Here is a 24367-nt window from a genome sequence, read left to right as displayed (position 1 = left end):
TCCTGGTAATTTGGTGCACTACGCTGTTGAACTCTTTAACAATATGAACTGTTTACAAAAAAAAATTTTCTACTTGAAATTTTTTACTCATGTTACCCTAATGTGTAACACTTGACATAGATAGTCAAGATAATGATTCTAATGTTTTTTGTGCATTAATATGTTTCTGTATAATTTAATGCATATCGAGAATGGTCATATTTGAGGGTTATTGCATTTTTTTGTATTCATACCTTCTACATGTGTTGGGTAGTTGTGAACTTTTTTTGAATGTTTATATTTTTAACTCTTGGTATGCTATGTGTTGTTCACGTAATTACAACTGTGTGTATTTTTTTATCCTTTTGGTTGGTCGTGTGTGGCAAATTGTTTTGTGAGCAGGGTGCAATCATGACATGCAAAAAGAAAATGCAAACAGTTCATTTTCTTTGACTTACCCATTTTCTACCTTGACGATAGTATAAAACTGTATCCCATGTTTTTTTTTTGGATGTTACAACTCTTTATGCATTTGAATATATATGATGTATGAATTTGTTGTGTAATGTTTCGGTAAATTGGAGCTGGACTTAAAATTTTCTTTTTTTTTCTCTTTTTTTTCTTTCGCTTTGCCAGTGTATGTGATAATGCATATCACATTTTTTTACCCATTTACATTTTTCCCATGTTTTCGGTCATTTTAATCATTTTCTTCCCCCATTTTGTTGTTTTTTTATTTTCTTGTGCATTCCACGTTTTCCCCGCGTTCCCCCGTTAAATTTCGCACACTTTACGATATCAAAATATGACTTATTCACTTTTCCCATCGTTTAGCTTTTTGTCAATTTTTCAAGCGTCGATCTGATTTTTTTGCATCTTCTTGTCGGCCATTAAAATGGCGTAGCGTCCCCTTCCCTTCGTTGTTTGGGCGCCAAACGCACTCATTGGTTCCCGCGCATCACCGCGTACCCGGATCTGATCGCTCATTTGCCGATTCATTTTTCCACCCCACTTCACTCTACTTGCTGCTCTCTGTCCGCTCGGTCGCATTTTCTGCGGCTCCGGTTTTTGTTCTAAGATGGCGATAATGAAGCATCGGTGCACGGCGTCTGGGGACGGCCGTTGCTCGCCGCAAAATCGTTAATAACCTCAACATGAGGTGAACGTTTCATTTTTTCATATATGTTTGAAATATATTAATCAAGACCGTACTTCGTCGCAGCTGAAGATGAGTGCATTGATGATCCATCACCTGTTTGAATGATGGCGTCCGATGGCGGCACGCAGAGTGCACCTGAATCGTCCCCTTAATGTAACTACTTCTTCGATGATCTACATACCATGAGGTGACGGCATGGATCCGCAATTACCTTGAAAGTATCCTGATTCCTTTTTAAGCGTGTGACGAGCTCAACGTTGTCACCATGGTGATTACAGCCTGCACCATTTTCGTCTCAACGTACATCGGCCTGCAACGGACATTTTTTTTATCAAAAGCCATCCCTCGATAACATCCCACCATATTCATAGCGAACTGTACGTCCTTCTTCCATTTCAATTTAAATATTCCACCACCCTCCGCGAGAACTCTACCTTTTTTTGATCGTTAACGAACTTAGCAACAAAACCCAGCTCCATTCGTGAACTCTTAAGTCTGTATTCCTCACATTTGTTTTTTTTATACTAAGTGAAATGTTCTGGTGATCACCACGCCTAGTGCCTATCTTCATGTCTGCTTTGAAGTAACGTTGAATAAAGAACGTATGGTAATTATTTTTGTGCTTCCTATCGTCAACTAACACACCACCCCCGGGTAAGTCTCTTTTAAATTTTTGTTCTTGGGCATTCAAGGCAGTCGTTGGTCTGAGGTTATGCGCGGCAGCGATGCTTCCACTTCCACGGCCTAGAATCGCTTTCTCTTTGGTTTTCGTATGATTTCACAAAATTAATCGCGCGCAACATGACATGAGAAATCTATAGTTTATTTTTTCTTTCAAACTTAAAGTGGCTGTTTCTTACAAAGTTTGAACAATACTGTACAACTGTTTGATCTAGTTATCAATTTCTATGTCTATCCAACTAACCTTTCAAAATGCAGAATTTTATATCCATTTTACAAAATTTCCTCCGGGGAAGAACCCCCCAGCCCCCTAAAATTGGAGATACTCTATTTCCCACTTAAAAGGGAGTCCTGCGTCACTCTCTTGATACCAGCTCCCTCTGGGTCATCCCATGTGAAATGAGTAAATCAGCTGTGGCTGACATGTCACAGATTTCAATGAAAATTTTTATTCAGGTAAACCACGAATATCTATGAGGGAATGCAAAGTATGGAAGTTTAAAAACTGTTTGTTGCTTTGTTATTGAAATTAGAAGTTGATGCTTACACTAGGCCTAAATGTTCAGAGTTCATTGCTGCCAGTTTGTGACTGAATAACTCCATAAATTATAAACGTACACTTAAAAAATAAATATTTCCGCATTCTATGAACAAATCTCTATTGGGAAAGAGCAAAGTAAAATTTATTCGGATCTTTTTTTGAATCTGAGATATTAACAAAGATTGAAATTTTGCCAATTTGCTTCAGATTTCAAATCACTCTTCTAGCTCTTTTTATGAAAAATAACAGTAAAAATGATTCAGATTGAAAAACTATCTATAACTAACTATCTGCTCTAATTTAGTAGTTGTTTATGAATTTCTTGATGATGAAATCGTACTTTAAAAAATCAAAAATTTCAGAAAATTTCATTTTTTTCCTCTATTTCAGATGTTTTTTTGAAGATAAGGGAATGCTCTAAATTTACTCAATTTTTTTATGCAACATATTGAAGTGTCTTTTAGAAGCTACTAAATTTTAATGATTGATATCAGCGTATTTTTGTTACTAGAGTAACTTAAACTAAGGAAAAATTTCGTTACTTCTTTTTATTTTGTACGTTTAGCAAAAATAACCATTTCTTTCGTGTTTCATTTTCTCAAAAACATGTTTATGCAGTACATGCTGAAACGTACATTTTTTTAAATTGAAATAAATGTTAGTTTTACTTGCTTTTGCATCATTTAGTCATTTATCTAGTTCTTTGAATTCTCGTAATTTCATATAAGGGTCAATTCATACAGGTTCAATACAGTATAAACTACTCACTCATGTTCAAATATTTCTAAATTATCAAATTAAAATAATTATTTTGAAAATTACAATATGTTTTTCAGTATAATGTATTATATAGGGCACAAGATACGTAATTTAAGAAGGTGCCATGAAGTTTTCACACTTTTTATTTCTGTTTTAGTGTGTGAATTGACTAGCAAAACTGCTTAATTTCAAAGACCTGTATCTTTTTTACAAACCAAATACAAAAAACAATATGTATAACATGTATAATACTTGATTGGAATATTCAATTGTCCAAGAAATTTTGTTTTTAATTCCATCCCCTTTTGGTTTATAGGGGCCTAAAAATGTCATTTTTCCGATTTTTGAATCTATAAAGGGTACACAGACGCACAGCAACAGTTACATATTCTTTTTAGCATGGTTCCAGTGATTGGTTTTTGCCATATTTCATTTTTTGTTTCCGTCCCCTACATGAGTTATCCCCCTTTGAAATGAGTAAAATTTTTGCATTTGGCCTTGAACTTGAACCTGTTGCCATTATTTTAATTATTAACTTATAGCTATGTAACTCAGCATGTAAGACTATCAACTTATGCACTTTAACATCAATGCGTTAAAATAACTGTCATAAATGTAATTCAATTAGATTTTTGTCAAGATGCAAAGGTCTAAAAGTCCCATTTTTGACTACGAAAATCACTTTTGATGACCTCTAAAAAATCAAAGGTCCAGTTGAGAGAAAAAATTAAAGTGATTTTAAGCATATGCAGCTTTTAGGGATATGAATTTCAAAAAAATTAAAAATGGTCGAGCGCACCTATCCGTCGAACCTGTATGGACTGACCCATAAAACAGAAAGAAAATGCTATTTTTCTTAATTTTATCTTACGTTTGGAAATTAAAAATCAATTTCGAGTTTCTTCAAGCAAACAGTAAAAACACAGCTCTATATTCTTGTAAAATTTTAAAGTTGTCTGAATTTTCCCTCATTTGAATTTTTGTGTGTATGTGAAGGGGAAAATCGTCATTTTACAAAATGTCACTTAGTTTAAAACTGATTTTGAAGACAAAGGAGTTAAAATACAACTTCAAAAGTAAGGTATTTCTTTTATGATACTTAGCACATTATTGGGTATTAGTTTCATCAAAGCTAATGCGTTCCTTAAAGATTGAGATTAAAAAATAAAATGCTTAATTATGAGAAAATTGAAATATTTTCAGTTTTTGAAACTCGGTTAAAAGTTAATTATAATAACTTTGGAAATTTTACTGATATCAGATTAATTACCCTACTCCATAGACTGCAACAACATATAACTTTTACGTATGTTTTCATTAAATAGTTAATATGATACAAGTCTTCAAAAGTGCAACATTTAGCATTTGGGGCATTCCACGGTATTTTTGACATTTATGTAGAGTCCGTAACGTGACCTTTTTTGCCATAACTTTTTAATTTACTGTTTGATTAGCATATTATTTTATTTTGATCTTTTCCTACCAACACACCAGTTCAAATTAAAATAATTTGCAAATCAAACGGTAAATTAAAAAGTTATGGCAAAAAAGGTCACGTTACGGACTCTACATAAATGTCAAAAATACCTTGGAATGCCCCATTTATTAGAATGCTGTTCAATTTGACCAATTTTCAATCGCATGTAATTATTCAAATAAAATATTTTAAGCAAAAATATTTCAGATATTTTTATATAGGCATAAAAGGAACCTGTATACCAAATTTCATAAAAATCTGTTACCATGCGGCCACCACTTTTTTGCGAATTTTGCTCGTTTCGTATGGAATGACCCCTCTATGAAAACGACACACAAAAAAGTAAAGCATGGACTTATGCATCACAGGAAACAGACAAAAACATGGGAGTAGGGAGTAGTAAAAATGTTGCTCAAAAAAAAAAAATCCTGCCCCCCCAGGAACTCAGTCCTAAATCCGCCTATGTTTGAAGGGAACTTAAAAATGCAACCAATGCCCAAATAAAAAGTTGTTTTAAGCAGTTCCATTGATCAGTAATATTACATTAACTTGCACTGCATGTAAAGCCTTAGAAAATAAATGCAAATGACAGTAGTTTTAATAGGACAGCAGTATTTTCCAAGCAAAGTAGTATTTCCAATTTAATAAAATGCAACTAGCATTCTTTCATGAACTTGATGGTGAAAAACTTACTCGCACATTTTAAAATTTTAATACTACTCCAAAAGCGAATTTTTCTGCATAAGATGGAATTTGTTCAGAACCTTGTTTTTTCTAATTGTATGCTTTGCTTCATATTACAACTATGCACATTTCTCCTTCTTTATGTAAAAAGATAGATTATGCAACTATTACTTTTAAAAACATGGAATAATCAACAACACTTTATTGAAGAGAGAATTCGGAAATAGAAAAAAAAAAAGATTATTTCAAAAGGATAATAACAAATTCTGTTTCCAAACTACAATCCTTGATTGTAAAAAAAAAAAAATAATAATAATAATAATAATTTGTTTGAATGTACCTATGAAATATTTCTAATTTTGCATCTCTTTTTCTATAATCATCCTTTTTTTTTTTTTTTTTTGTCTTCCTTGTAAATACTGCCTTTCTTTTGAAACCTGCATAATAACATTTTCAATTTTTCCTTACCTTAGGCAAAAGCTGATGAAGCAGATATAAATGCAAATATTTTAGATTTATTTAAAACTCCAAAGCTGCGACGAACAACTTTAGTTTTAGCAATTACATGGTAAGTTTGTTTTTTCTATTTTTCATTTTTTAATGCAGGTTTCTCTCATACAGAATGATTATAACTAAAGTTCTGATTTCAAAACACTATTTTAAAAACTACTGGTTGGCAGTATCTGCAGAAATGTGTTTTTGAGATGTTTGAAGAAATGCCTTTTGGATTCAAATCGAATAATAGGGAAATGTTTGAGCAGTGGAAACCAAATAAGCAAGCTTGCACAATAAAGCTAACATACAATAGATGACAAAAATGCCAAAAAAAAAATTGCAGTTATTGCCCTTTACCTGCCCATGGCAGTGAATGGAATCATGCTTTGCAGGCACAGTTGTGAGGCCATGGTAATTCGTTTGGCAAAAGAAAATGTAGCTCCAAAATGTGCTGATAGATGGCACTGTTGCAGTAATTAAACAGGGAAAGTCTACTAAAACAGGAGAAAGAGAGGAGCTTGATGCAACACGTTTCTTACAGATGATTAAAGCCTTAGATGTTTGATGTGCCCTCCGCTTTGTTCCGCTACTAACAGGTACCTTAACCCTCTGATGGTCCTGGGTCATGAGTAAGTTGCATGAAATCCTTCCCCATGAAAAACTTATTTTGAGTAACTTTCCATGTAAATCAAGAGCCCTACCTCAATGCCTAGCTATTGCCCTGCACCTTGGACCGTTTGACAACGAACATTTAGCATCAGAAAAATTAGTGTAAAATGCTTTTGAAACGTGATCGGTAGGGCATGAGAAGACATTCAAAACCATTAGTGAGTTAAGCACTAAATGGCATATTCTACCCTAGATCAAAGTCTATTTGCTGATTGTATAAATGTGGTGAACATGTTAGGTTTTAGTATTCCGATTCCGAGTCACAACTGACTACAACTGTATTTATGTCGAGGACTGCATACTAAGTGCCTTGCCTCCATTATTTTTTATACCAATAGATGGCAGCACCATCACCGGATCGAACAGTTAATGAGAATTTAGAACTAGACCAGGAGCTAATAGCTGCCTGGTGCTAGCACCCCCAGAGGTATCGTTTCACTTGGAGGACATTGAGACCACGAGCATATTTAACGTCGCTCAGTCCCCTTTAATGATGACGGTGGATCTTCGACCATAGAGGTTCGAACTCAGGACCCTCCGGCCCCGAATCCGACATTCTACCGATCGGGCTACCACGGCCCCTAGGTTTTAGTAATTGCATACTTCCACTACAGAAATGTGAACCTGACAGTGCCCCCCCCCCCATCCCCCTCCCATCTAACGGAAAAATTTGGAACTGTTTCTTTTTCTTCGCTTAACAAATTACCATTGCCTCTCTGATGAAATGTCATGTTATTCTGATCAAGGCTGCGGAGTCGGAGGAAGAATGACCGACTCTGATTCCTTTACCCCAAAATCAGTTCGACTCTGACTCCACGCGAGCACTAGCAGAGTTACGGACTTTGAGGGATAATGAACGACTCTGAGCATTGAAAGTTTAAACCTGTGACTCCTTTACTCCAATTCCAACTGTAAGCACTGGCAGAGTTGAAGACTTTAGGGAAAATGACTCCAAGTCGTGAAATTTTAAACCTTCAACTCCCGACTCCGACTTCTTTACCCCAAAATCAGTCCGACTCTGCATTGTCTGTAGCCCTAATTCTGACCATTAGTTTTTAAATTAGAGTGTTTAATAATCAGCACTTTAATTATAATTGTCCTGTCCTTTGTTCATTTAAATATTAATAAGTTCTGGGGCATTCCACGGTATTTTTGACATTTATGTAGAGTCCGTAACGTGACCTTTTTTGCCATAACTTTTTAATTTACTGTTTGATTAGCATATTATTTTATTTTGATCTTTTCCTACCAACACACCAGCTCAAATTAAAATAATTTGCAAATCAAACGGTAAATTAAAAAGTTATGGCAAAAAAGGTCACGTTACGGACTCTACATAAATGTCAAAAATACCTTGGAGTGCCCCTTCTACTAAATAAATTAAAAATGACAATATACTTTGCTTTCTAGGTTTGTTGTTTATTGCTGCTACCATACAAATACCCAAAATGCTTCAAACTTGGGTACCAATGTTTATGATTCTTTTACATACAGTGCATTAGTTGAGGTCCCGTCCCTTTTAGTTATACTATTTGGAATAGACTGGTTGGGCAGACGTTGGCCTATAATATTGTCATCTTTAGCTGCTGGCATTGCAGGAGTTATTATTATGATCATTCCCCAAGGTAAGAAATTATCTTTTTAAGCTTGTTGTCTTTGCTACACTTGCAATCAAATTTTTAAGAAAAAAAAATACTGAGATATTTATTTTCTTTGCCTAACATGACTACTTTACTGCAGTGTCTATTTCAATTGGTAAGTTGAAGCATGATATCAAAATAATTTTAAAGAAGTTTTTGACGTTCATGCTTAATTGCTTTTCTCAGTGGCTGTGCTTTAAAAAAAATGAATGTTCAAATTTTAATCATTTTAAAACTTTAGCATGTTTTTACAGCTTTATAAGAAAGAAAGCATGCTGTTTAAAATTTATAAACACCATTCATTTATATCTTATACTGCATGTTTCTAATTATCCTGGATTAGTATTTAAATAAAAATGTATCTTTTGCCAGTAATGTCATTTAAGTTTTTTTCCTTAAATGTTTCAGTCATTAAGTGAATTTTTCATTGTTTCACAAAATTTTGCTGAAATATTTTGAGAGGTGCATGCTAACATAATTATGTATTTTAAATCTTTTTGCCCAATTTCTATCCTTTTGAACACTTTTCCATTTCTTCATAACAATCATTCTGTGATTTTTTTTTCTTTCTTGAATAAATATTGAGGAATTGATATGAAGTAAAAAATAATATTGAATAACAAACATATCATTTTGCACATTTTTTTTTTTCTTTTGATGGTCACTTCACCAAATTGAAAATTCCTTTCTAAAAGCATGCATTGAATTCAATTGTGAAGAAGTTATCAAGTTGTCATTTTATTGCTTGTTATTTCTTTTTCAAAGGAATTATTGGCTGTTTACCGGAAGTAACTTTCATAAAAAAAAAATTCAAATGTTGAGTCTTTCATTGATAAATGATAATGCAGTCAAAACATCATATGACATACAAACTTATTAATTTAGTCGTGATTATTCGTTAGAGAACAAAGAATTATCTTACTTATTTCAGTGCTAAGTGACTAGATCAACACAAGAAAAAATGTTTTAGATTATCAGTAAAATAAAACCTATTATTATTTATTTTTTACCAAATCAGTAAAACTCATTAAATAAAGAATATAAAATATCAAGTTTCCTTCAGGTGACTTTTTCTAAAAGTGAAGATATTCTATGGGCAATTTGTACACAGAGTAGACCCTCATTTTAAGCAGGTTTATTTTATGCAGATTTGATTATACACTACTTAGGATTTGAAGTTTTTATTTTGTTTTGAGTGGATGCGGCTTAGCGAAAAAATAATTTCCCCTCTTTCTGCGTTTAAATTCCTGAGATTGCAGATAACATGCAATAAGCTGCATTTTCGTGATAAAATAAGTGAGCTTGGGCCACAGGAGGCATTTTCTGCAATTGGTTCTAGAGCTATTTCTCAGAAGTACGAAGTAGTCAGTGAATTGTACAAATTTAATAATTGCACAATTCACAGGGCTCACTGGAAGAAGAGCTTTTCAAGGAGCCAAAGGAGGAGCAAATCAACGAGGATACCAACATTATAAACACACAATAAAAACTTTCATATCGAAAGTTGTGTGCCATTCCTAGACTATTGTAATTTGTTAGTGAAGGAAGATCTTGTCGCTGAAGTGATGTGAGTGATTATGGATGCCTTTTATAAACACTAAGTTTATTCATATCTTCTTTATGTGCGTTGAGCATATGTATCGAAATAATTACACATTAAACTTTCTATGTGGTTTCAAATAATAATAATTATCAAAAAAGTATTATTTTTAAGAATACTAATGAACATTTTTCTATTTTGTTTAGATTATACAAAAACATATCTAGGCTTAGCTCTTATTCAAAGAGTAACTTTAACCATTGTTTACAATGTCATTATGCAGTATTCTGCAGAACTTTTACCAACTGTGCTTCGTGGACGTGGTCTGGCCTTCTTAAGACTGATGGGTACTTTAGGGCTCTACCTAAGTCCTTCCATAGTTTATCTCGTAAGTTGTTTTGAACATCTATCTATATAATAGTATTATGAAAAATGAGTAAGAAATTATTCTAAATCACTCATATTGGTTTAAGTATGTTACATACAAGTGGAAACTTCGATAAGTCGAAGGAAAACCAAGAAAAATTCGAGTTATCGATGATTCGGCTTATTGAAAATAAAAACAAACTAATAAAAGAAAATACTACCACTGAAACTCATTAAATTTATATTATTAGCAAAAATGGATAGAATACTATGTTAAGGAGATTATATTTCAACATGGCATAATTAATGTGTAATATAATTATGTAAATTCAAGAGTTTTATAGGTTGGAAAACAGATTACATTTCTTTGCTAAAAATTTAGATAGCAATTTCTACTTGAAAAAAAAAAATATTTTTTAAAAACATCTGGAATCAATCATTGCTTCTGAGCAGAAATTTGTGTTTTCATTAAATAGTCCTTGGATACTTTTAATGACTCAAAGAAGGGGTCGGGAACATTCTGACGGGATTCTATAAAAATGCACAACATATATGCTGCTCTTCTTGCATCTTGAATAGGTAGTTTTATTTCGCTGACCCAAGTTCCTCTTCACCACCAAAATCATTTTTGGTATTTCTCCTTATGGACAATCAAATATCTACAACAGTACTCGATAGGGTTTAAGCTGAGTTCAAAAGTTTTTTAGCAAAAAAAAACGAAAATTGTCATTTTAGCAAAATGCTAAAATGTTGGAGGATAATGAATACGTTCACACATCTTTCTAACTGATTCAATGTGTTTCATCTCCACTTGAAAACTAAAATTCGGCTATGACATCTTTACAGAAATAAATGCAGTAGCTTTTTTTTTTAATTTGAAAATAAAAATTCAGAATTGTACTTACCTTTTGAGAGAACACAAGTTTGATTTTTAAAACTTTACATTTTCCCTCCCTCAAAAAATGTTTGTTGAGGGGAGATAATGAATAAGACTGTCTTGTTGAATCAGATTTTAAACAATGGAACTAATATCATATGCCCCACCCACCCTTGGCGACTTTTTCCTGTTGGTGCCAAGAAAATGTTGTATGACGACATAAGTCATACATCGTTCTTAGCGATGCTTTTTTAGCGCCAACAGGAAAAATTCAGAAAAAAAAACATGATCAAAGCACTTCAGAACACAATATATATAAAAACAACATAAAACCACAACAAAAAACATTGGGAATATATGCTTCAAAAATACCAGAAACTAGAAGTTTTTGTACAAAGAAAAATTACTAGAAAGTATTTAAAATGCTTAAATTATTAAAATTACTATAACAGCTCACCAATGAAATATGTACCAATAGATACAAAAGCTATTTTCCAACATGCATTTCATCAAACAAAAACTTCTCATACTTTGCTGAAAAAAAGCAAAGCGATTCAAATTGTGATGTTTAAAGCGGAAAACATCCCCAAAATCAATAACTATTTCAGCCAAAAAAACGCTTGGTTACTATAATTTCGATGTATGAAAAGTAGAAATGTCTCAACAGAACAACCCAACCATAAACAATATAAAAATACCATACATTAATTTGCTATTCAGGCATGCTTTAAAAATACCTATTATATTTCATGTGAAATAACACCTTCATATTTTTATAAAATGCCAGAGTCAACTTATTTTCAGAAATTCGGTACCTAAAGGAGACACGTTTATAGAATGTCTAAATAATTCGTGGCATCGATAAGAATTAACTTTTAGAATAAAATAACCGTACTATTTTTGTATAATTAACTTACATACAGTAAAAATAAAGTTAAAAACTACAAGAAACCAACAAGATTTTGTAAACACAAAGAATTTCGGAAGTGAGAGTTCTTTTTTCTAGAATTTTTTTTAAAAAAGCTTACCTTTTTATGGTATAAAGCCTCACACTCATTCTGAAACAAAATGACAATGGCACCTTACAGATACACACCAAGTTGGAGTTTACTTTTAATTAACGTTCAAGTTTGAAGAAACTGGTATTTTCTAATATTTATTCAAGAAAACTCAACTGCTGAATTTAAACTAACACAAAAGAAGCTTTCCTGTAAGGTATATTGCATGAAAAAACAAGAATCTCTCCTGCATGCAACCGATAACAAGTGAACAAGTTTGAACAGATCTAAGATTGCCTTTGGGTTGTCAAACACAGGTTAGTTAGGCCAGGGATGCCATGCTTAAAAAATTATCGCCTCATTGGCGAGAAAAATATTTCAATTTTGTGCAAAAAATCAGATGTCGCAAATTGGGGGGGGGGGGGGGTATATCACATCTGTGCCGAAAAAATATATAAAAAGAAAATCGCTACGCTTGCTTCCTCTCTCGAATTGTGCATTGTTTTTATTATTTTTATTTTTGAGCAAAAATGCCTTGCTTCATTTTCGTAACTTGAATAGCATTTTCGCATTTTGCAAAAAATGCGACTGTAGCGGAAACTCTGGTACTCTAACTAAAGTTCCGTCATCAACTGCAATAAAATTGTAAAATCTGTGTGTAAAGGAATGTTCCTTTTCTTTTATAAAAAGTTCAACTCATTTTGTAAATTTGTCAGAGATTCACTTCGTCCGTACGCCTTTTGATGCAATGGCGCCGTTTTCTTTCTTTTTGGTCATTCCATTTGGGAAAGCAACAATTTCTACTTATGGAGTTACTTTATCAAAGAAAGTTTGACAACAGTCATAAAATAAAATTTGGTTTATGGAAAATAAATAATATAAATTCTCCATTCAGACGGGAATCAAGATTAAATTCGACTTATCAAAGTTTTCGGCTGATTGAAGTTGACTTACCGAAGTTTTACTGTATTTGTTTATACTTTATAAATTGACTATACAGTAAAATCCCTCTAATGCGGACACTAACGGAACAATTTTTTTCTCTGCAATAGAGAGGTGTCCCCAGGGCAGGGGTTTAATAATGATACTTGCATTGGAATTGGGAAATTACAAATTGTCAGCATAAGAGGAGCGTCCGCCTTTGAGGTGTCCGTTAGGAGGGGTTTTCTTGTATATGATAAAAAGAGGCCTGACATTTCTAATTTTTCCGTCAAGTTATATACTCAATGTAAATTATATCAAAAAAGAAACAACAAAAAAAAATGCTCATTTACATGAAAATACATTAATTTTTGATGGGGGGGATGACCCCAACCCCTCTTGATTCTCTGGCAGGGTTGGATAAAAAGTTTAACATTAAAATATATTCATTAAGCATTTTGAGTTGCTAGCTTTAAATTAGCAATAAGTTTAAGATCAGTCACAAAAAAACCCAGCCAGATGTCGAAGTTTAAAAGCCGATCAGCCCCATGGAAGGTGCTTTCATCTACTGTGGAAAAAAAGAGCAGTAAAGAGATTTCACCTCCCCAAGTTGGCTTTGTATCTTGAAAACTAGAGCTAAAACAGTAAACTCCCGATTATCCGCGGTCTTTCACCCCTTTCAACAACAAAAATTCTGTGAAGATTAATTGAATATTGATTAATGCACACATTTTTACTTAGCAAGTGCAAAATACCTTATTTTAAACATTCTTATTTATTTCTTCCCTCTCCCTTCCAATGATATCAAACCTGCTAAGGTCACCAAAAACTGATCAATTGAAACCTGCTTTTTAGATCTACACTACTAACTGATTTTTAGATGTACACTACTTGTGCTTTTACATATATACATAAGAATTTAATAAAGTCTGGTATATGTTTTTTATTTTATGTATGTGTTCCAGGGGTGCCCACCTTGGGTTGGAGACACGGGTCATTGCACAGACTGCGCCATTAAAATCTTTAGGGAGAGCTGTTAGTATTTTCCTGTTTTTTTTTTTTTGAGGGGGGGGGCATTCTTGTGCATTCCTTCTTTTATAAAACATGCTGATCTTGAAAATAAATAGTTATTTTTGGAACATCCTGTACTAACAAATTGAATATTTCAGAGATGGACATATTCCATCAACAACAGCACATATTTGTTTTACTAAATACATGTTTTGTGAATTACTGTGAACAAAGAAATTCTTAAAAACCGTAAAATTATATTCAAAGTTAAAATTTTATGCTGTTACAGTGAAACCTGTGTAAGTTGAACACTTGGGGTGCACTACTTAAGTGGTCAACTTAAACCGGTGGTCACTTATATAGGTTGATTTATATGATATTGGTCTAATTCTGTACTTGAAGTAGTCAACTTAGGCAGGTAGTCAACTTACAAGGGTGGTCAACGTTAAAGGTTTTACTGTACTAAGAAATTAAATATTATTTACAGATAGTCAAAAATATAAATAACACTTTTTGAAATTCTTACTCGCAATATCTCTTCAGAAAAATTATTTGATAATTTTACAGTTACCTGAAATAAATAAGTTTTCATTTCATTGAATTATTATGAAAATAATCTTTCAAATATGCAATGTAGTATTGATTTCAGTTAATTTCCTGTGTGTTTCATAGGCCCTTAAGATGCCTGGTTTACCTCTTTTAATATCTGGGGTGCTGCTTTTTGTGATAGCTATCATAACTATTATTCTTCCTGAAACTTTACACCAACATTTGCCTCATACTATAGAAGATGGAGAAACGTTTGGGAAAAATCAGCATATCTTCGAGTGCCCATGCTTAAATAAAAGGTGAGAGTTACCACTTTTACAATAATAAATAAAAGGTTTATCTTGTTTAGAACATTGAAAGCGTCATTATCAATTTTTGGCAGGATTGAGAAAACAAACAAAAGAAAATACACGTTATAAAAGATTTTAAATTATTTTAATTAATTTGTATTTAAATAAGCTTTTATTGTTTTTTTTTTCCGATCAAATGTTTGCTTATGGTAAACAACCTTTTTATAAAAAGATCTTATCCAAAATTCTTCAGAATTTAGTTCTGAAAGCTAAATACTTATTCTCCTAGTACTATAAGCAAAATATAAATCATTAACCAAATTGTGATAGCTTTTTTACTTTCATGATAAGAGGCACATGAGAGATTCAACAAAAGATTTCGTACAACCAAAACACAACTTATTGGCTGTCGGTCAGCACTGGCAGCACATTTACTTTGTTAAATTGAGATGATTATTACTAATCTACAGAGATGAATTGCATTTATCAAATGGTTTTAATTTTCTAAAGAAACATAGATTTTTAAACTGACTAGAGTAACCCCTCTGTATAGTGCACTTGTCGGGAAATAACAAAAAAGTTTGATACATCCAAAATTGAGAGAGTGTGAAATCCCGTTACAACGAATACCAACACAACGAAATATCCGTTTCAACAAATTAAATTTTCAGTTTGTTTAACCGCAAAAACCTTGCTTGAATTCGATTAAGACAAAATTACCGATACAACAAATAAAATTTGCATTCCCTTGAAGTTTTTTGTAACAGGATTTCACTGTACACTGGTTAATTGAATCAATCGCTTTAATGAATCCAATCGTCAAGTACAGAACAAAATCTAGCTTTATTGAATTATCCACTTTATGGAATCAAAACTTGAACAAATGTAATTCATATAAGCGGCAGCCACTGCATAACCAATCAAATAATTTTTTTTTGTACAAAAAAAATATTTGCAATTACAACAAATTTAATCAAACTTATTAGGATCACATACTAAAACAAAACAAGAAATTTAGATTACCGTTTTTTTTTTTAATTAAAAAATTCCAAATAATGTGCATGATTTTATGAGGGGTTATTTTAACATTAATAGAAAGTTTTTCTCGTGACCAAATTATACAGGAACTGGCATAATAGTATTCAGGGCCTGATTGATGCACTGTCCTACAGGTCCATGAACCTGGGTGCCACAACCCACACCATAAATTTCTTCTTCCCTTTTTTGAAAATGTGCAGGTTTTTTTCTTTTTTGGTGAAAGGGCTCTAATTTTTACCTGGACCTGAGCATCACTTTGGCTTAGTCAATCCCTGGGTATACTTAGTTTCAAATTGTAATAAATAAAGCAGCATAGAAACATTTTTACCATCTTATGACCTATTCTTACTATTTATTTTCACTAAGATGGTCAATTTTAAAACGGTGTTAACCTTCACAAGTTGTTGTTGTCTTGTCTATAGGAATGCAGTAAGGTTTAAATATTTCGAAAAATTAGGAGGGTGGATTTTGCGAGTTTCGGTGCCTGAAACCTGTATATGACGTTTTCTGACCTTAATGAGTTATGGCTTTTTGTAGTCGCGATGTGAAGCTCCATTTGGTCAGTGAGACATTTCTGGTGATATTGCTGTAAATGACATCCTTCAATGTCTTAATCGCCTGTAGCCTCCCTAAAAGAACACCAGTCTCCAGATGACTCCAAATGATAGCACTATGTAGCAATGGCAAAATCTCCATGTCTGAAGTTGGTCTTTACAACAGCGTAACACTCAGCACTCTTATACCGGCAAGTTTACCCTAGGATAAAAGACTCAAAAATCATCTGCTGCAATAGTGCTCTTGGTGGCCACTGGAGAATGGGTATGCCAGACCTTGTAAAAAGTCAAAGCTCTGGATTTCTGTTTCCATGTGTAAAACAGAAAGGAAAACTTAATTTTTTCTTGCTATAAGTATTTGCTGAAAAAAACTGTCCAGAATTTGATTTTTATAAAAAGCAATGTGGAACAAAAAAGGTATAGATCACTTTAAATGACTTCACTTTTTGTATTAATGAAAAACATACAGGTGTCCCCAAAAGACTGCATAAACTCTGCACAGCTAGATTCTCGTTGGGAGTACATAAAAACTGCAAAGAAGCGTTCCTGTACGATACGTTGTTTACGAGAAAAAAAAAGTATGACGTCACTGCCGACGCAGAAAAAAAAAAGAAAAAAACACTTTATTGGACATATCAACAACAGTATTTGCCTATAATTCCAGACAATAATGTTTAAAATGTCATTACATGTATTTGCTGTCATACATAATGTACATATACTGCTGTTAATATGTTCAATAACGTGTTTTTTCTTGCATTGGCAGTGACGTCATACTCTGTTTCTTCAGGGTTCCCACTCCTTTTTCAAAATAAAAACTAAGGACTTTCTAAGCACTTTCTAAGGACTTTTTCAAAAAAATTAAGGACCTAAAAAATGCTAATTAAAATCAATCAACGCAAAATGCTATAGCAGTGTGGATGGTAAGACTGTAATTTAAAGCAATTTTAAAGCACAAAATTCTTTTAACAGGGAAAAATATCTTTCCTCTCAATTTTATGTTAAATGTTTTTTTTAATTGCATACATATAACGAATATATAAACCCCCTTCAGTTTGAAAAATCCCCCCCCCCCCCAAAAAAAATAACACTTTAACTAGTCATCATTAGATTACAGAACCAGACCCAAAAATATTTATTACTTTTTAACTAAACCAAACAGGTTTTCAAAACTAATAAAATTTGTGATCTGAACTTTTTTTTCCTTTGTCAATTCCTAACTGGCAGCAATTTTATGTTGAACACTGAATGTTTTTATATTAGAGTACAATATGCAGCAGATTTTTTTAGGCAACAACTTGCAGAAAAAAAAGCACATTATACAGCCCATACATTAATGATATGCAAGAACAAAACAGGTCAATTCATAATCTTGCGTAAAAAAATGCTTACATGGATTTCACTAAATGACAAAGAGTACCAAAATGATTAAATAAAAAGCAATTAATTAGCTCTTAGTATGTACAAAACATTCAATAACTTTTGCATTTATGATAAACATTTTAATATTTACTTTTTAAAAAAAAATGTTTAATCAAAATAATTTATTTTATGCTATTGACTTTTCTTTTCTTTAACTCTTATTTACTTACTTTTTGGTACTTAATATGTTACGGTACTTATTTTTAAAAATTCATATTGGAGATCTTTAACATTGCGTCTATGGGGAAATATTCGGTTCCAGGAGATTTTATTCATATAAGCGAATATTCGTTCATCCGATACCCGATTAAGTGGGGCTGACAGTATATAATGGAAGTATTGCGTGATGCACAGTTAGAGTTGCGTCACAATGGTCTTTTTTATTGCATAGTATCATTAGTTAAAGACTTGTTTTTTTCAACCTACAGAATGAGATTAGGACCCCAAATCAGCTTCAAAACAAATCATAACAGCATTTAATTATAATTATTATTTTACTTCTCTGTTTTCTCTCAAGACAAACAGTTAAGATAAAATAAACCAAGTTAAAGCTCTGAAATATGTTTTATATTTTGAAATATAAACATACAAAATTAGTCATTACTGCTTAAATCGATTGAACACTAGAATAGTATGGCATCCAATCAGGCTCGGACTGGCCCGCCTGCCAACCTGCCCGAGGGCAGGTGCGCCCTTCCAACTTTTTAAGATGAAATGCAATGCAAACGCCTTCGCTGAAAAACAAAAATAAAAACTTGTCTTGCAAATTCAGAACGAAAGTTTCCTAATTGATTCGAAAGCTCTTATACCTTCCCCTCATTTTGAAGTTTCGAAAATTTTCCTCCAAGCCCGCTTTCCCTAATGTTATCGTCTAAAACTTTTCCGTCTTTTGAATTTCAATTTCGAAAAATTGCCGGGAAAAGTTCCTTCTATCCCCTCCCCTCCCTTCCCGTAATGTTTCCAAAGATGACCAACAAGAGCGTTTTTAAGACTCTTATTTCAAAAAAAAAAAGAAAAGGGAGAGACCTACGAATCTTCAATCAAAAAGACTGCCTATTCTAGAACCTCGATTTCGAAAACGTTCTGGAAGAAAGTTTCGAATCACATTTTTTCCCTTAACGTCATTAAAGACGGACGGCAATAGCGTTTTAGGATTAAAATTGAAAAAAATTTCTGGAGGTGGAGGCCACTAGACCTTCTCTCTTTATCTTCTAGCATCATCGAAGTTAGTCTAAAACTGCATTTTTGAATTACATGAACAAGTTTATTATTATTGGTAGAGTCGGTACTGGTTGCCGTTTGAATACAGTTGTCTAGGCGTTTGTCAGTGAGTTTTTCTACTCTTATTTTTAATGAATTTCATAGTGGAAAAGTTGAATTTCGTATAGAAATGGAGCAGTGCGCTTTTTATAACATAATGATCACTTGACATCAATGTCGCCTAGTGGAAAAAATATCACTCAGAAGATGCGAAATCAAATCACTGGGCGAGTTCCGAAATTCCGAATGTACTTATTCATTATTTCTTGTAAATTGCCGTTTTTGGCACGTGATTGAAAAAACTAGTGGAACGTGCCTTCCCCTAAAAGTTAACAAAGATGGCCTACAGTCAAGATTTTGCAATTTCAATGGGAAGTCCACAAAATCTCTCCTCTCCCAAATAAACAAAAATTGTCTAAAATTGTGTTAAAAAAATTCCAGGAAAAGGTCCACCAAACTCTCCCCCCCCCACCCCCAACACATCACAAAAAATCGTCTACAACTGTGTTTTTATGACTTTAATTCCAAAAATTTTGCAGGGGAGAGTCCCGCAACCCCCTCTCTCCAATGCCATCGAAGATTATCAAAACTTTTGAATTTTTGGAGTAATTTCGAAAAAAATCGCCGGAATCGAAATTTTTTTCGAAAATGTCGTTAATCGACATCGTTTCGAAAATGTCGTCGGCTTTCAATTACGTTTTTAACTTTAATTCCGAAAAAATTCCGGGGGACAGCCCTCGATCTCGAGTCCTTCTCCTAACGTTAATGAAGACCCACTAACATTATGTTTTTGAAGTTTCAATATTGAAAATTTGCCGGTTTACTCCTGACTCCATCCCTTCCCTTTACGCTACCAAAGATGGCTGACCATTGTATTTCAAAGCTCCAATTTCCAAAAATTTCCAATGGAAAGTTACAAACCCCGTTTCTTCCCCCTACGTCATAAAAGATGGCTTACAACTGCGTTTTTGAGACTTCAATTTCAAAAAATTTCCGGAGAGGAGCCCCCATGTCTTTTTTTCCTCATCTTTCAACATCATTCAAAGATCGTCTAAAACAGCGTTTTTGGAACTCCTACATCGAAAAGTTTCTGTTGAAAAGTTCTGAACCCCATGTCTTCTGCTACTTCATCAAAGATGGCCTACAATTGCGTTTTTAGGACTTCAATTCCAAAATTTTTTCCGGGGGAAACCCCCCCCAATACTAAAAACCTTTTTAGCAATACTTGCGTTTTTGAAGTTATCATAAAAGGACTGGGGTGAACACATGTCTCTCATCTTTCCCTTCAAGAACACAAAGATAGCAAATTATTGTGTTTTCAAAATATACCCTTAAATTTCAAAAAAAAATCCGGAACGGGACCCCCAAACCTCCCTTTCACTTGTTAACCTCCAAATAGTCTAAAAATGCGTTCCGAACAAAACTTTTCGGGAGAAAACCTGCAAACACTCCTTCCTTTGGGCGAATATTAAACAAAACTCAATCAACAAATAAATTCAAAACAATCTTCAAATTTTACTTACAAATTCAATTTTAGTATTTCATTATGTTCGGTACGTAAACTGTTAAAAAGAGATGCCATTTTGGTGCTGCAACCTTTCTTTTATAAGGAAAAAAGTACAGTTGAGGACCTGAATAACAACTGAAAAAACTTCACAAGTTTTCAAACGAATCAAAAGTTAAAGGGTGTAATTTAGATAATAGATCTAGAATATTAGTAAAAATTCTTTTTTCAATTTTTTATTCTTGTGTGTGTAATACTCGAAACACTTATAACTTTCATTCAAACTCTTTGAACGAAGCACCTTATTCGAAAAAAAAAAAAAAAACATGCTTCAGTTCTTAAACTTTTTAAAAAATTTATTCATTAGTCCCCCTCCCCCCCTTAATAAATTACTCAATCGCACCTCTCAAAGGATCTTCTGGATCCGCCACTGATTGCTCCCCTAAAATGATCGTCTATATCCTTTCCGTGACCCCCCCCCCCCCCCCATTGGCATGCGCCTTCAGAAAAATTGGGGTATGCGCCTTTTTGAGGACCCAGTCCGACCCTGCATCCAATATATATATTTCATTTTACTGAAAAAAATAAATAATTACATGCTTTAAACATGAGGCAACATTAAAAATAGTACCGGAAATTTACAGTAGAAAATTCATAACACATCTCGATCATCATTTGATGTTAAGTTGCCAGAGCAGTTCACACTGGAACTTGTCTGATGATTTGGGTACCCCCCGCGTCTAATGAGGTTTTATGAAGTGGGTGCTTATCGGTCGCGTCGTGTGTTTACTCCGAGTGTACAAAGGCCCTAAAGGGATCCCCAGCATAATCCGCGATAATAGTTTCATTGAACTTGAGACAAAACAATCTGTTATACAGTGAAATCCCGTTACAACGAACTTTAAGGGACTGCAAATTTTATTCGTTGTAACGGGAATTTCGTTGTAATGGAATTCAAATAATGTAGTAGTAGTTATATAGGGACTGAAAATATAGTTCGTTGAAACGGAAATTTCGTTGTATTGGTATTCGTTGTAACGGAATTTCACTGTACTTCCTGGGTATAGAATGAGAAAACAGAGATAAGGTGGCGAACTACCAAACAGCCATTGCCATCCGTTATAGTCAACACATCTCAACTGCTAATCCAAATCCAAACCTAGTATTTCCCCTTTACGATCCAAAAGCACGGTGTTGACTGGATTGCTACCAAATTCCCAGTCTAACAAGAGTGGAAATGAAGATACTGTCCCCCCCCCCCCTACACGTTCTTCGTCTACACTCAGAAACTCTCGAAGAAGAGGGTCCCAATGTAGGCGAAAGGAAGAGGTGTGAGGAAAGAAGAACTTTATCATCACTGACAATTAAAAATTTTTAAATTGCGAACAGTAGTGGAAACTAAGGACCTGGAAAGAGAACTAAGGACCTTTAACCAAAAATAAGGACTTTTAAGGGCCCTTATTTTTCAAAATCAAAACTAAGGAGTTTCTAAGGACTTTTAAGGACCGTGGGAACCCTGTTCTTGTATTTTTCTCGTAAACTATGGATTGCACAGAAATGCTTCTTTGGTCAGATTCCAAAGATGAATCTAGCTATGCAGAGTTTACGCTGTCGTTTTGGTACACCCTGTATATTGAAAGTTTAGGTGCTCCTTCAAAATATTCTAGGTGCTCATTTTTATGTGTTTATGTATCAAGCTCACCCATACTAAGCATTTCTTTCATTTCTGTGAAATTACTGTGCCAAACAAGTTTTATTTCCATTCTAGTTGTAATGCACAAGATTTTAATATAACTTTCGATAAAAAGAGAAAGTATATACATAGCAGGAAGAATTGAATTTTTTTACCAGGCATTCAAGTTTTAATCAGCATTATTCACATAATTTATTAACTCAAGATATTTTTATTGCAATGTTATTTTTCCTTATTGGAGAAAACTTGTGAACCTTAATTCCAGTTTTTTATGTATTTATGTGAAAAATTATTTTTAAAATGTACATTCAAATATGACAAATGTTTCTTTTTTTTCTTTAGCAACGAAAAGAGTGATGATGAAGTTTCTACTCCAGTAGAATGAAAGCTTCTCCAAACAGCTTTTAACTACTTAGATCTTTTAATTAATTTATTTATTTAGCTAAGCACACTTTATAGATTTTTTATTGATATACATTATTTATTTTAAACTATTTAAATTTATTACTAAATAAATAATCTACATTTTTTTCAATGGATTTTATTATTCTTAGTCGCTTCTTTTTTTCTTTTACCACCACACCATGTAACAGTGAAAATGAGACATTGTGAATTTGAAAAGCAATGAAAGCTAGCAAAAAGAAGCGCACTGCAACAAATGTTATGTTTGTTGAATACATGTATATTATGTCAACTATTTTCGTCGAAACTCAAATTCACACCAAATGCAAGTGATATTATGCCAAAAGTTGACAATCCATAAACTTTTCTTTTTTTTTTTGTCAAACGCACACATTTTATTTTAGTGTCCTGAATTGGCTTGTTAAAAATTTTTAAAAATTGAAATAGCAGTTGCGTTTTGTTGCATACTATTTATTTATTAATGGCATTCTCAATTTCATCACTTTAAAACTTTTGGCGAAAATAGCTTGTTGGATGTACTCTAGTGGCAATAAATAATTCAAAAATTAGTGTTCCACATACATCAATGAAATAAAACGAAGCTGAAGCTTCTATTTTGGTGTGAAATTAAAGTCTGACATAGCCAAATGTAATGTACCATGCAACTATAAAAATATGATGCAAAATTTGTCTCAACTGTGCCAATTAAATAAAACAATATTAAAATGCACTTAAAATGTAAAACAATCTGTCAACTGAATGAAACAACGTGGAAACTTCTATTAATGAGCATTTTTTGCATGATTACTAAAGTCGCCAAATTTGCACTATTTATTTAGGACAATTTGAAGAGATCCCAAAAAATGGCTTTAAATGGAGACCTTTTTAATTATGTTATAAAAGATTTTAATCTATAGAATTCTGTCTTCAAACATATTGTACGGCATTGAAATCGAATGCCATATGAGGAAGTGAGAAGCGAAGGGGTGTAAGTGGCAAAATTAAAAATTTGGAGATAAACAGTACAAATGGTAGGTGAACCTCTCCCGTCTTGGGGCAAGAGATAGTATCAGTAGCCATGGAAGGTTCTGTTATACAGCATGATTTAGAAAAACTTGTCAATGAAAGCCTACCTACAACCTTATCTTAAAATGTGTTTTACTCAAAACTTGAAAATGTCCACTTACATCCCTTTGCCTCATATGATTATTTAGCCTTTTCATAAAAATCACAAAACAAGAGAAACTCTTGAAAATTTTCATCAGTGCATAAAAAACAGAAAACTTGATGGGGGGGGGGACTCACTAATATTACTTTTCAGAAATAAATAGTACCCCCCCCCCCCCCATGATGGAAATACATGAGTTTTAATTTACCAATTACGCACTATTCCTGAAAAAGAAAACAAAAGTTGTTCATGAAAAAGCTGGGAAATAAACGTCTGATAACTCAAAGGTTTTAGCCGGTCCCTTGAGCTATCAAAAGTTGGCAGTATTTTAATTAATTTTGTAATTGTTAGAGTTAAAATTTATTTTATGTTTCAAGTGTGGAAAAAACTTTTATGCTTACAAAAATTTATCTTTATAGAGTTGAGGGATATCTTTTAAATTAATAATTTTTGTTATTTTTATTCCTTTCAATACCTTCTTCTACTTGAAGAACATTTTTGAAGTTCTTGTAGTATCTTTTGACTTTATAGAGGAAAATTCATAATTGAAAAGCAATAAATTAATATAAAATTTACAAAGAACTAGATAACTGATTCTCACTTTTACAAGGTTCATACTCAATTTTAAAAATTAAAAGTAAAGAGTTTTGCAAGAGTTCATTGCACTTTTTAAGGACTAGTTTCTTGTTT

The 24367-nt window shown here is 33.0% G+C and overlaps 1 protein-coding gene across 1 annotated transcript; it reads left to right on the top strand.

Moving 5' to 3' along the window:
* Positions 1-5759: 5759 nt before the first annotated feature.
* Positions 5760-22593, top strand: LOC129222333 (carcinine transporter-like). Its single transcript, XM_054856828.1, has 5 exons — positions 5760-5848; positions 7855-8069; positions 9831-10012; positions 14470-14645; positions 22450-22593. Exons 2-5 carry the CDS (start codon positions 8054-8056, stop codon positions 22490-22492), a joined length of 417 nt encoding a protein of 138 aa, XP_054712803.1. The 5' UTR covers positions 5760-5848; positions 7855-8053; the 3' UTR covers positions 22493-22593.
* The last annotated feature ends 1774 nt before the right edge of the window (positions 22594-24367 follow it).

Source organism: Uloborus diversus, chromosome 5 (genome assembly GCF_026930045.1).
Source record: "Uloborus diversus isolate 005 chromosome 5, Udiv.v.3.1, whole genome shotgun sequence".
Taxonomy (NCBI): domain Eukaryota; kingdom Metazoa; phylum Arthropoda; class Arachnida; order Araneae; family Uloboridae; genus Uloborus; species Uloborus diversus.
Note: the sequence above shows the minus strand (reverse complement) of the source record. Positions and strands in the feature narration are given on the sequence as shown.

Coding starts and splice junctions, on each gene's coding strand:
- LOC129222333 (XM_054856828.1), top strand. Junction 10,013..14,469: donor GTCCTTCCATAGTTTATCTC/GTAAGTTGTTTT, acceptor TGTGTTTCATAG/GCCCTTAAGATGCCTGGTTT. Junction 14,646..22,449: donor TGCCCATGCTTAAATAAAAG/GTGAGAGTTACC, acceptor TTTTTTCTTTAG/CAACGAAAAGAGTGATGATG.